The 13,218-nt window shown below is 44.1% G+C and overlaps 1 protein-coding gene across 7 annotated transcripts in view; it reads right to left on the reverse strand.

Annotated features, from left to right (window-relative positions):
• RNF220 (ring finger protein 220) overlaps positions 1-13,218 on the reverse strand; it is a 220,689-nt gene that overhangs the window by 40,303 nt on the left and 167,168 nt on the right. For 5 of the 7 annotated variants that reach the window (XM_039555907.1, XM_039555910.1, XM_039555908.1 and 2 more), the window contains 2 exons: positions 8,478-8,599; positions 7,326-7,458 (listed from right to left, as the gene is read on the reverse strand). In XM_039555907.1, the coding sequence (XP_039411841.1) occupies positions 7,326-7,458; positions 8,478-8,599 (255 nt within the window). The remainder of the gene's footprint in view (positions 1-7,325; positions 7,459-8,477; positions 8,600-13,218) is intronic. The other 2 variants (XM_039555911.1, XM_039555912.1) reach the window with 1 other exon arrangement.

Consider the following 13,218-nt stretch of genomic DNA (forward strand, 5'->3'; position numbering starts at 1 on the left):
TGTTCTAAAATGAAGAAAATGGTGCTCCTTGAAGAATTACGTGAACTTCAAACACACATGACATTGGGCATCAATTACATGACAGGTCATGCTGGCTTTTGTAAGTAACGTAAGAGGTTTTTTCTTCTTAGATCACATACTACTCTAATCTGTTTTTCTGGCTCACTAGAGTCAACTTATGATATTAATATACAGGACAATACTTAAGAAATATTTATTAACCATAGAACCCTTCAAATTCTATATGCAGACACAAACTACAGAGGAAGAATCAGGTGCAGCCCATGTGATTATTGTATCTAACACTATGCAAACAGATTTTGTTAGCATTTTTAGGTCAACTATTATCTTCTGGGCAAATACTTGCTGTCAAAGGAGAGAGGTGCAAACATTAAGAAGTGGTTGGGCTATTACATCAGACCAGTCCAAATTATTGTGCTTCTGCAATGTAGGGATTACCAGGATTACCACTTTTACACAGCGGCTGAGGTAAGGGATACAAGTGCTCTGGGGCTCAGCAGGGATAGGGCACAGAATAAGCACATGAGAAACACAAAATTTATACGTCTTGCCCACTTGGAAGCTTACAGCAGATAGAAGTGACCAGCAGAAGGTAGCAACCCAAACATAGGAAGGCTAAAATTCAAGGACTGAGAGGCTGGGAAAGATGCTCAGATGTACAGACACATTCGCCTTAGAGAGAGACGCTGACACTGGAAACGTGGCAGAGAAATGTACTGAACTGAGCTCTTGCAAAATGGGGGAAGATTAAGAATTTCACTACAGCAAAGATTCCCTATACTCTTACCACAGACTGCTCTTGCATCCAGGCTGAAGTTTGCTTCAGCCTGCCAAAGTAAAATGAATTCTTGCTCATCTATACAGCAACAACAAAACTGATTCTAGTTACTAGACCACTCTTCCAAAAGGCCTAAATATGCCAGTGACATCTTCCATTTCCCACACAGTGTCTTAAGAGAAGTCACACACTTACTGTTCAGCTCAAACGCTCTTGCTGCATTTGAGTAGATCAGTTTATACCCTCTTACCAGTATAACCTTAAATACAGCCTTAATCTCCTGACATGGGAGAAGAGAAGTCTCCTTGCCTCTTGAAGCTTTCCTGCATGTCTCATTATATTTTATTTGAAAAAGAGGGCACAGCTGGCTACTAAGTGAGATTCTAGAGCAAGACTTTTAAGGTTTGTCACCAGCTCTGTTACTATCTTTGTAACACTAGAGAAGACGCTTCTCCATGTTTCCACACGTGTCAAACACAGATTTTAAGAGTTTCGTTGTAGAGCTCTGCTTTCATGAGATCACAGAGAGATGCACAAGTGAGTTTTCCTTCTCTACTTGGAGCTTTCTGCCAGGCAGTTACCAGACCCAAGAAGTCACTGCAATCACAAAATCCTGTTGTTGAGGTAGGAGAACAAAAAGGTATCTATTTAGGTTCTGAGGCCAGGTCCTCACACGTGAAAGAATTATTCTAATGCTGCATGGATTTAGAAGGAGAACAAACTGGAGGAGCATACAGCTAGTGCCCCAATGCTCCTTCTGGGACAACTAAGCCACACCGGATTAAGGCTGGCCTACAACACTTGCTGCTCAAACTGAAGCATGTCTTGATTCTGTGGCGATAGAAAGCTGACAGTGGAAGGACTGCAGCCATTTGCTAGAAACTTTTAAACATTTTAATACAGTCCCACTTTCCAGACAGCTGCCCTAATTGTACATGACATGAGATCCAATGCAAATGGACACCCAAGGATAACTGTAGTTTGTTACAGCTTATAAAGGCTTTACCAAGTTCCTCTATGCATATGCTTAGTTGTGCTGTTCTTTTCCCTTGGTAAGACATTAACAAACAGATCCAAGGCCTTTGCTAGCCTGGGAAGAGGGCAGCATGGAAATATAAAAAGAAATACAGAAAAATAAAGAGAAACTTCAGAGCTAAGTAATCCCTGTGTGTTTCTCCTTCTTCAAGAGTATTACAATCTATCAGACAGATCCTTGTCATGTTGATCTTTCTTAGAAAGTATCCTTCCCTGAAAATGCCCTGCTTGCCATTTTAACATTTTCAAAGTCTTTCTCTGTTCTGTGTTATTTTTGATGCAACTGATCTGCTGAAGCAAAAGAAACCCAGAAGAGCAATGGTGACTAGCTTGCTAATGCACCTAGAGGAAGGCTTTTTGGTGGGGGAGCTGAAGGGGAGAAGAGGAGGACAGGGCGGGTGGAGAGAACTTAGCTACAAGTCTTCAATTCTTTCATATCTAAAGAGGACAGCAATCTCTGTTCTATCAGACCGCACGGTTCGTGCTTTAAATGGTACTTGCTGCCAGCTTGCTTTCCCTGTCTCTCTCCCTTTGAAGCAGACTGGACAGCTTCCTCAAGCTGGCGTTATCACTCCCTCTAACCACTCTTGGCAGGCAATCTAATTCCCCCTGAAAAGGTCACCGCCATTTTAACTGCCTTTCAATCACATTAAGCACGCTGCCGCTCGTGCTCAGAGCACTGCGCCCGCAGCTCTCCTGACTGAGGTGCGATCGATAAACTGACATCCTGCCCCACACCCAGCTCCCCAACCGCCCCAGCCGTGCTCTCCTCCTTCCCCTCTCCCGGACAAGCTGCCTCCTGGAACGGACGGAAAGAGACCAAGTGACAAAATCCTCTCCTCAAATCCGAGGCAGCAGAAGGGAGCTGCTAACCTGGCATTTACTAATCTTTGTCCCATCTGTTAAGAAACAGAAGGGTGCAAGCATCCCCCACCCCCCTGCCTTCCCCAGACCTACAGAGGCAGCAACTTCACAGGACAGTTTGCTTAGGCACCAGTCCAGACACCTTTGAAGCTGTGTTACAAAGAACAAGCCTCCCTCAAGCTTCCCTCAATGCAATCATTACCGTTATCTCTCCCCCCGAGCTGCCTTTTTTTTTGCAGTTACGAGTTATGTGTTCCACCCATCGATCCCTGTGTAAGACACTGTTTTAAGTCCTCTTGCCTTTTGACTGTGCTAAGCCGTTTAAGAGATGACAGCAGCTTCTATCAGTGTGAAGCTGATGTGATTCTTTTCAGATAAAGCACTTTTTTTCCACTTCCCCCCCTCCCTTCCCTTCTTTCAAGTAAGAAACATACACACAAAAAGAGACACCGAATCTTTCAAAGAAAAAAAAACCCTTTTGAACTTCCCTCAGGAATTCTTTAAAGGGATAACCTTGCAGTGTAAACACTGAGGGTAATGTGCATCCATTCCGGACTGGAAGAGAAGAATTGCTACAAATATGTTGAGCATTAAAAAAAACCCAACAAACCCCACATCAGAGAGGAAACCACTTGACGCTTTCACTTGCGAAGCCTTGCTGGCATCCTAAACACAGAAACTCATTAAAGATGGCATGAAATAATCCTGTGCAACAAAGAGCTTCGGAGAGGGATGATTCAGAGACATGTGGAGAGATAGTTACTGAATGTTCAGGTATTTCAAGAGAAATTGTAGTCTTGTGACACTGTGCTGAGGCAGGGGAATATTTGATTATTTTATCTGTACAGTTTTACACTTTGAAGTACAAGCTTGACCTAAACGGAGCTTGGTATTTCATGCTGGTGTTCTTCTGCACCTAACCCCAAACAGAACCACAAGCTCTCCTACAAACCCCTACTTCAAGCAGGACCTCTGCTGAAACAAAGTGGTACCAAACCCTATATAATTGCCAATAATCTTCATTTACACCCTGCATCCTTCTGGTTTTGGAGAGCAAATTGAATGATAGAAAATGATGCTTTAAGAAGCCAGGAGGGCAGATAGAAGTACTAAACATTTCCTGACTGAAATCCTTCACCAAACCAAACAGCTTCAGAGACAACACAGTGATCCCTGGACTTCTCAGTCATGCCATATTCCTACTTGCTGCCATAGCCTGTTCTTTCCACCTGCTGCCTCAGCTATGCCAAGCTGTGGCGGCCAAGTAGGTGCGCTTTGGCTCTGCTACACTAGACCTGACTGGGGGCTTGCAGCTCTAACACAAACAGAGAAGACAAAGAATTTCCAGCTTCTAAGACAGCCCCTCAGGTTAGAAGAGCAAGTTTTCCCTGCAAGTGCTTTGGAAGCAGAAGAGTGTCATCTTAGGAACCTTACAAGTGAGAGTTTCAGCCTATGATTGGTCCTAGGTTTTAGACCACCTTCCAGAAAATCCAAACAGGGCTGTTCATTTCCGTGATGTTTCTGTTTTTAAGAAGAAAAACCCCAAGGTTTCTCAACCTTACTCCAGCTGGGAATCTGTCAGGATTTTCCATATAATTGGCAAGAATTTTCCTCATGTTGAGAGTGGTATGAACCTTGTCTGCTAACCAAAAATGATAAAAAGAAGCCAGGATCAGTGTTAAGTTCGAGTCACTGCTGTAATGCTGCCCAATGGACTTATGTGCAACACACACTGGCCACAGTGTCCTGCTCCCCCCCTTCACCCAGCTGTGACATCTCCTCAAAGCAACACACCATTAACCAAAAATTAATGAGACACATGGCCATCTCTTTTCCCCTCCGGTTTCATGTATTTCCCCATGTCATCTCTTTAGACATTGGTGACATCCCTGTAGCCTGGCAAAGGCTGTCTGGCATTATAAAAGACCTTTGATTTCCACATCACTGCTACTTCTCAGCAAAGGGAACAGAGCCAAATGCAAAGCCTCAGGTGACGGGGGTTAACGAGGGCCTTGCCAACTCCACACAAAGCAGTTTTAAAAATTAGAAAGCATCTACCAAACGTTATGCTATGCTTCAGGGCTGTAAATTAAGAATTCTGTCTGGCAAGAGCCAACACTGGCAGAGAAAGAAGAAAGATAGTCACCTTAAGGTTACCTGAGAGTGCACATAGCAGTCCTGAGTGATGGAGACGCATGAATGCCAGCAGTCAGAGACCAACAGGAGAGCCACAAAAGAGAGCATGAAAAAGTGTAACTTAATTAAAAATAAATGCAAGCAGCCAGCTGTGAGAGATCACTCCAGCTTTGCTTTGGCTTTTCAAATTTTACAACAACTTCTTGCACAGAGTACGTAGGTACCCTGTACATTATGTCTGATTATCCCAAAATACTAGGTAGAAAGTTGGTAGGAAAGAATTCCACTGTTTAGGGAAGAGGACACTTCTTTAGAGAAGCATGGCAGCTGTTGAATCCAGCTGCCAGCAGAGGTGTGCTCCAGAGGAGGAAGGCCAGGTGCTAGAGACCTGCCAGCTGCTCAGGTATCAGGAGTCTCTTCCTCAGCAGTGGTTCTGTCACAAAATGCTGCACAGGGAGGATGTTTCTCACTAGAAATACTACAGGGACATTCCTGTGCTTGTGAGCTGATCTACAGACACCTTTCATCCAGCACCACAAAGAGGAGTCTAACCCAAAAGCCTTGTCAGCAGAGTGATGATGGAGGGTTTTAGAACTGCATGTAGTTGTATTCTGCTTTTCTCCTGGACTTCCCATCTTTTCCTGGATCTGTCCATGTAATTCTTTAAAGTGTCACAAATGTGCCAAAAAGGAAAGAAGAGACAGACCCCATAATTCCTGACAGAAGCAAGGCCATCTCTAAATATGAACGAATGGTCCAAGTATCTGTTCATGTGTGTGCAGCCATCTCGCAGAGGTTACAACACTGACTGATGCTAGAACCTGTCTAACTTCTGGTGGAGGAAAGCAGGTGATCTACATAATAACAACTAACACATCCAGAATTCCTTAAAATACTGAAGAAAATGCAACACAGAGCAAGTACTTTATATTTACCCAGCCTAACCACATAAATTACACGCATTTTGTCCACCTGAAGCCTCATTTGAAAGAAGGTCTCCATATAACCAAGGCAATGTGGAAGGTTCAGATCACACTTCAGTGAGTTAACTCAAAAACAACTGGGAACATTAACCAGGTGAAGACAGCACCATGTCCACACCAAAGGAAGTAGAAGATCATGCTCTCCTCAAATACAGGTGTTTGGTGGGGGTGAAGGAAGAAACTACTCATGCACAAAAAGGGAAGAAATGAATTGAATAGCTTTTTCTAATCAGGACTAGTAGTGACAACAACAGAGGCACACAGACATCCCATGCTTCCCTGCTATAGATTGTAGCGTCTATACTATATAAACATAGTCTAAGATCCTGCATGGTCTCATCAGGCCTCTACCGGGAATCATGCAGACAGAACTCTCCATACAGTCACAAAAAAAGTTAGGCTACTGACACAGGATTCAACAGCGTGAGCTTCACTGGGTATCCTTTAAAGCCCAAAGAAGCTGCTCCTTCAACTCTGTGCTCCTGATCATCTGCTCTGCTATAACACAACTACAATTTAATTTCAGAGGAAGGCAAGAGCAGACCAGGAGTGCCTGGTTTTAGCTGAGCATACGGCTGGCTTTTAAGTCCAACTCCCTTATGCAGTAGCCTTTCCCCTCGAGATATTTTAAATTAAAATCCAAGCTGATACAGGAAGAGATCACATCCCATCCTCCTTATTGAACGAAGGGAGCCAGCATTCCTCCTCTCATTAAGCATGCGCTACATGGATTGCTTGCGAGACTCTTGTGAGTGCCTGAGGTTCATGCCAACGAACAGTTTAGTAAATCCTCCTCTTTGAGGCCAAAGGGCTGAATGTAAGAAAGGGGCCAGGTTTCTAGCTAAAATTACTTTCACCAATAAAGCTCACGAGAGGTCAAATTTTGCCATAACTCACTCTCTCCTTGGTAACTGATTTCCCCGTCACTGGGGAAGGAGCAAAAGAAGGAGGAAAAATAAAATGTGTTTGTCTGAGAGCCCTAAGGGCTTGCAGTGCTGGAGGTGCGGAGCAGGTTCCTGGATTCTCATTTATCAACCTTAAAAGGGATGGAGTGATAAATGCACAACTGGCCCTTTAATATTTTATGCAGGTGCTAAAGCAACTTAGCTGTCACCTCCAATACATCACCAGAGGCTGATACACCAGCTTTCGTCACTCCAGGCTGGGAATTTTTACAGTTTCATTTCTATTTCCCTCTTTTCGCTTATTTCCATGTATTTCTTACTATGTGTGAGATATAAAATGCTCTTTTCCCAAAATGATCTACCCATTCCCTCTTTAGCCACATTTCTTGAGAAATAACCCCATGCTTTGTTCCAAGATTGGCACAAATTTTGACTCTCATCATTCAAGAGGGACAAAAAACTGAAATCACTTCACATTCTGGCAAAAGCTGATGGTTCTGCCTTTTGTGGAAGGGAAATCCCCATGTCCCTCCCTTTAAAGATAGGTAATGATCAACTTCCACAGCAGAATGATTTACAAGTGCCCCCAAAACACCGGCGCACCTCGAAATCCTCCCTCCAGGAGAGTAGTAGCCCGTATCCTCTTCTGGCCGCACCACTCGTACTCTTCAAAGCGGTTGCCGTTCTCATTCTCGATGTCCACAGAGTCATCCTCAGTCATGCATGAACCTTCTCTCTGCAGGGGGTAAAGCGGGGCAGAGTGTTGAGATGCATGAAACAGCTCTTTGGGGTTCATAACTCATGGTGGGATGGGGAAGAAAAGCTGGACTGCTCCCAGGACAGCTAAGTATAGAGCGTACAGCAGCCTCTATTCCCACCCCTGCTCCTTCTGATCGAAACTAGAAGTAAATAGGTACTGAAAAAACTTGACAGACAGCCTAAGATCAGAACAAGTTGCAAGTTCCATAATTTTTACTCATGGAAATTTAAGGTCTGGTCCCTACAACAATGCTGGTGTTCGTTTCAACATGCATTCCCCTGCCTTGCATGCAAAATTCCTCTATCACAGAGGAACCTGATACCACAGATTCCTTTGACCCCTAGCAGAAGTGCTCTCCAGTAACCTATTTTTGGGGCATACTGATCAAAATACACCTCTCTTTATATTATGCACCTCTTGAGGCAACAAGTCCTCTACTGAAGGTTTTTCCTGAGAAACATGAACAAAAAGCTCTATGACACAACTCTCTCCCTCCCCCAGGGCTTGTTTCTCCTTCCTTGCTGTCTTTGGGATGAACAGCAAGAGAACGGTTCTGCTTAAATGCACTTCCTGGAGTAAGGTGGTCATGCAACCTTTACAAATCTCAATCTGCTACAAAAGAACCAACCAAACAATAATTCTAATGTTGTGAAAGGCACAAATCAGAAAGAACTGTTCTTCCTGTGCTGTATATGATGCTTGAAGTCCTACAAAAGGTTCACAAACTTCAATAGCTCCACCCTTAAAAATCTACAAATTAGACTTCAGTAATAGCAGAAGGGTGCATGAAGTAAAAAGTTACTAATGCAACAGAACAGAAAAATCCAGAAGAATCCATCTTCCCAGACAAAGAATTGACTACAGATCTTAGGGAGACAGTTAGCATTGCCTGCAAGCTCAGCAATGTTAGTTTTTGCCCCACATTAGGTCAACTGCAGACAAAGCTGGGAGTAGGGAGAAGGGAATGGCAGCTGGTGATCCTGCTGCGCCTCTACCTTTGCAAGGCATTGTTCCACATGCCTACTCATCTCCTCCTCGGATCCTGACAGAGGTCGGCTGCAGAGGGGACATACCTGCCCTTCGTCTTGCTTCCTCCGTTTCATTTTTCCAATCCGAGCTGCATGGAGAAATCAGGGAAAGAAAACAAACAAAAAAGGAAGACATGTCAAGTTTGTGATACAGACTTTATTTGCTCAGCTCCAAATAATAAACCCTTGGCAGAAATGGTAAGCTTTCACACCAGAAAATCCCATTGCAACTTCCTATTCTGACCTCTATAAACAGTACAGAGACTGTTACTTGGCACTTTTCAGAGGAAATTTGTAACCTGTAGCTGAGCACTCCGATTCCACAGAGGCAGCTACTCACAATTTAACAACTAGGAGGGGGAATATCTGCTGCACATCCCATGGTAAGTTATTAAAACAGTTAAAATCTTTCCCTTGGAAATCTGAAACTGTTTTCAAAGTTGAGTGATCAAGCCACTGAACCCTGTTTTGGATTTTGTCTTCTAAGTCTGAGGCCGTTCCATAAACACGTCTATTCCCTCTACAAGAACTTGCTTAGAGTGTAGAAGGATGATGTAGCACCTGATAGCCTTGGACAAGGTATTTAACAAACACTTCTAGGACCACAGAGCCTCCTGTACACCCTGAAAAATTTCTTCCCAGAACACCACAAACAAGTCAGAGCACCATCTTGCTAGCAGGTAATATTTATGGAAAGGAAACAGGACCCATTCTAGATAGCTTCTGGCTCTCTATTGTTTTTATTTCATGAAAACTAGGGGCTACATTGCCTTCCTGAGAGCATGCTCCGGGAAACAAACATGTTAGGAATCACAATGATTAGAAAAAGCAGCCAAGGTAGCCTGTTGCTTAATCCAATAGCTGGTTAATTTGAGCCATCGTTTAATGTGATCAAAACATCTGGAACCAAATAATTTGCATTAAAAAGAACTTCTGTCTTTTATTATGATGGCTTTAGGCAGGTATTACTGAATAACTCAATCACTGGCTGCAGGAAAGTCACTGTTTAATTAATAAGGAAGGTCAAAATTCTGAATGAGAGACAACAAAAAGCCCAAGGAAAGCCCATGTGATAATGTGAGATGACACCACCAAAAAGCTGTGTTAGCCAGAAATCGTTACTGACATTGTGAGCACTGCAGCATGCTCTGAAAGCCTTCATGCCTGAACACTGTGGGATCAACAGCTCCCTGCAGCCAACGAGTCAGAGAAAGCTGCTGGAACGCCAGGACGAGAAGGACCAGTGCACAGGAAAAGTTTCTGTCAATTGTTTTCTAAAGAGCATCTGTTTAGAGCACACACATCAAGAGAATTACAAAGTTTCAGATGAACACATCAACACAGACTGAAAGGCCCCCTTCAAGACTTTCTTGCTGGCTTCCCTGGACTCAGGACTCTCTGGGTTAAGATATATTTCCCCACAATCTGGAACTAGGAGTATTTATCATCCCCTATGCTCTCTCACGCTCCAGCACTAAGAAAGGTTCAAATTATTCCCTGGGCATTGTTTTTCCTCATTGAAATACGTAAGTGCAAAAACTTCCTGAAAAATAAATCTCCATTCCTCAGATCCTGGAAAGGATTCTGTAAATGTGACATTCCTAAAATAAGAGAAAGCAACTAGAAACCAAAACAAGAATGTTTTTGATATCTGGCACTTTGAACAACAGAGACTCTCAAGTTAACACACACAACTTTCATAGTTTGTCTAAGTTTTATTTACTGAAGCTCCACAACCCTCTCTTACGCAGAGTTAATCCACGCTCTTTCTGGCTTGTACTTCAGTGTGCAAGAGATTTCTGAAGTTCTGGTTTAGTGCATGCCTCTATCCTTCAGCATGGCTCTTTCATGTAAGTTTAAGATGCTCTTTCCTTGCCTCACTAGCTCTTGTAGAGCCAGCACAAAATAGGGAAAGAGGCTGGAATCAGACTTGACTTAGCGTTCCTCAGCAAACACCAAGCTGGAGAGAAAAACAGAAACAAAGCCTTTTCTCTATCCCGATTGCAGTCACAAATTTCTCTCACCTCATCATGTTTTTAACAGGGAAACGCAGGGAAGGAGCAGTTTAATTATTCTGGTAGGACTCCCCATGGCCACACAATTCAGTTAAAGCAGCCTGCCTAGTGAATTTGATAGTATTTTCAGGGGTTTTTTACTGCCAACCCCCAGTCCATACACTGTAGCAGTGACAAAAGGAAGACAACTTATTTTGGGTCTTCTAATAAAATCTTCGGACTATTTTGCCAGAACAAGCACCTGATCTGCTGTTGAAATGCTAGTGCAGAGCTGGGAAGAGAACCTCATTCTGCTGCAGCTCTACACCAGACCCAGCAGCCAGCCCCAATCTTGGCTCGTTTAGCTCCACAGAGAAGCAGCCCTTTGAGTTGCGGTGCCACAAGTGAAAAAGGCACTGGAGGAAAGAGGTGTTGAAAACAAATCCCCCTGCCATTTTCATTCTGTGGTCATTAGCAGCGGCAGCGTCGTGCCCGTGGAGGCCAAGGGTGCCCCTGGTGACAGGAGGAATGGAAAAGGAGCAGCCTGGAAAGCACATCCGAGCGGCGCTGTCCCTGCCCGACACACGCAGCCCGGCCATCACTTCCAATCAGCGCGGCAGGGACGGAGCGGCCCCAAAGGCAGGGGCTGATTGTGGTGCTGTCCCGAAGGGGAGCAGCTCAAAAGAACACGCAAGTGAGACCACAGGATTGCTAATTAGTGTTGATAGATGCGATCATTTCTAATTAGCTCACTAATCCCTCTCCCCCTCTCTCCTTTCGAGAGAGCATGGGAGAAGGGAAAAAAAAAAGAAAAAGTCATTCCCTCCCGTAATTCAGGAAGATAAAAATGCAGCCAGTTGAGGACTGGATGTACAAAGAGGACAGAACTCAGGGAAGGAGGTTTTTGCACAAGCCTGACCCATTCTTACCTCTGACTGAACAAAAACTCCATAGTTATTATTCCAACCTTCTGCCAAGAGGTGAGGAGTTCACTAATTATTATTAGCATTAATAATTATTATTAGGCTATCAGAGGGCTTCCAGCACCTCTGAGGCCTCACTTTTAAGGATGTACATTACCCTACACACTGCTCCTGCTGCAAGTGCACATTCTCCTTCAAGATTACACGAAACCATCAGGCACCCAGGGAGTTTAAGTCCCCACAGCAGATGAATGAGAAAGTAGCACATGGAGGTGAGCAAGAATTGGGACACTCTGCAAGGGCTGAGAGTCTGAGTTATGGTCTCTGACTTAACCTAGGAGCTGTGCTGGCTAGGGGAATTGCTCTTCCCTTCCTTGGTATGTAGTTCCCTAATATGGGGCTATGGGAGGTGAGAGGCTGCTTGCACTAGAGAAGGAGCCAAACGGCACTTGACAAAGCCTCTGCTGCTGAGGGCACACTGGTCCCTGCCTTCCCACAGCTGCAGAGAGAAAGAGCCAACCCACCGCTGCTGCCTTACTGGCAGAAGAGACCAAGGATCTTTTCTAACAACAGGCTCTCCCCATCAAGGCTGAGCCTTATTAATGCCAAAAGATCGTGTTACTCTCTAGTTCAGCTGAACTTCCTGGGAGAAAAGCTAATGGATTTTAGTTTTCACTTGTACTCCCTTCCCCAAGCAAAACTTCACCTTCAGGACAGGGCACTAATTACCTCAGAAGTGCTCTTATGCAGCATCTAGCAGTGGACACTGCACCAACCTCTCCTGCAGCATCAAAGGACATGATTAAGTTACTAGCAATATCTCTTATGATTCCCTCCACCAGTTTGAGTGGTCCCCTGAGTCCTATGCAGACATCATTATCAGCTCCTGCAATGGCAGGCCAATCAAATTAAGTGGAAACATTTTTGTCTCCTTTCCAGTGAAAATCATCCAGCTTTATTCCTCCCCCACCCATCAGCTACAAAAGCACAGAACATGGTGGTGGTGGTTGAACAAACTGCACGGTCTGTTTGGAGAGACAGGCTTAAGGTCACCACCAAAACTGGAATCAGCTTCTCAGGGAGGTGCAAAAGGAGCTTTGTAAGGACCTATTTCACAACTCACCTGAGAATGCCAGCTTTGGAAATAACCCTAAATTTGAGTCAAAGATATTCAAGCACAAGAGCTAGCACCTGCTCTCTTCGAGAGGAGTCCTGAGGAGTGTTTATACCTACTTTTGTTAGGCCTATCACAAAAAGCTTTTGTGAATCATCAACTCATCCAGAGCATCTGATGCAAGGGAACAAAAGGCAGCAGTGGCAGAGCACAAAAAGCCATCTCAAGAATAAGCAAAAACAAGAAAACAGATCGTCAAGAAGAAATCTGTTTCAGACCTTAAGTACAATTTGCTGCTCATCTGCCCAAGAGAGAACATTAAAGGCCAGATTCACAAAAGGGTCTCAGTGCAGTTCTCAGATTTGCATGGCCAAAGTTCCACACAGATGATTTCCAGCAACCTTCAATCTGACGCTATTCTCTGGGGTTGGCACCTACTTAACCCATGTTCTGATACACTAACCCAAACTTTGTGCCTCTAATTTTGAATGACTACCTAACCTGCGCTGCACTGCTAAACTCCACAAGCATCAATTTACAGGGTGGCTTAAAGTTTCCAGTTTGGCAACAGTGGAAATAAGGCAAATAAAGAAATGCCTCCTTTGTCACACAGGTTCACCAGGAATCAGCACCTCATACTCCTGGGTTCACAAGGACACAACCTCTGGAAAAAGTGA

This window comes from Corvus cornix, chromosome 8 (genome assembly GCF_000738735.6).
Source record: "Corvus cornix cornix isolate S_Up_H32 chromosome 8, ASM73873v5, whole genome shotgun sequence".
NCBI lineage: Eukaryota > Metazoa > Chordata > Aves > Passeriformes > Corvidae > Corvus > Corvus cornix.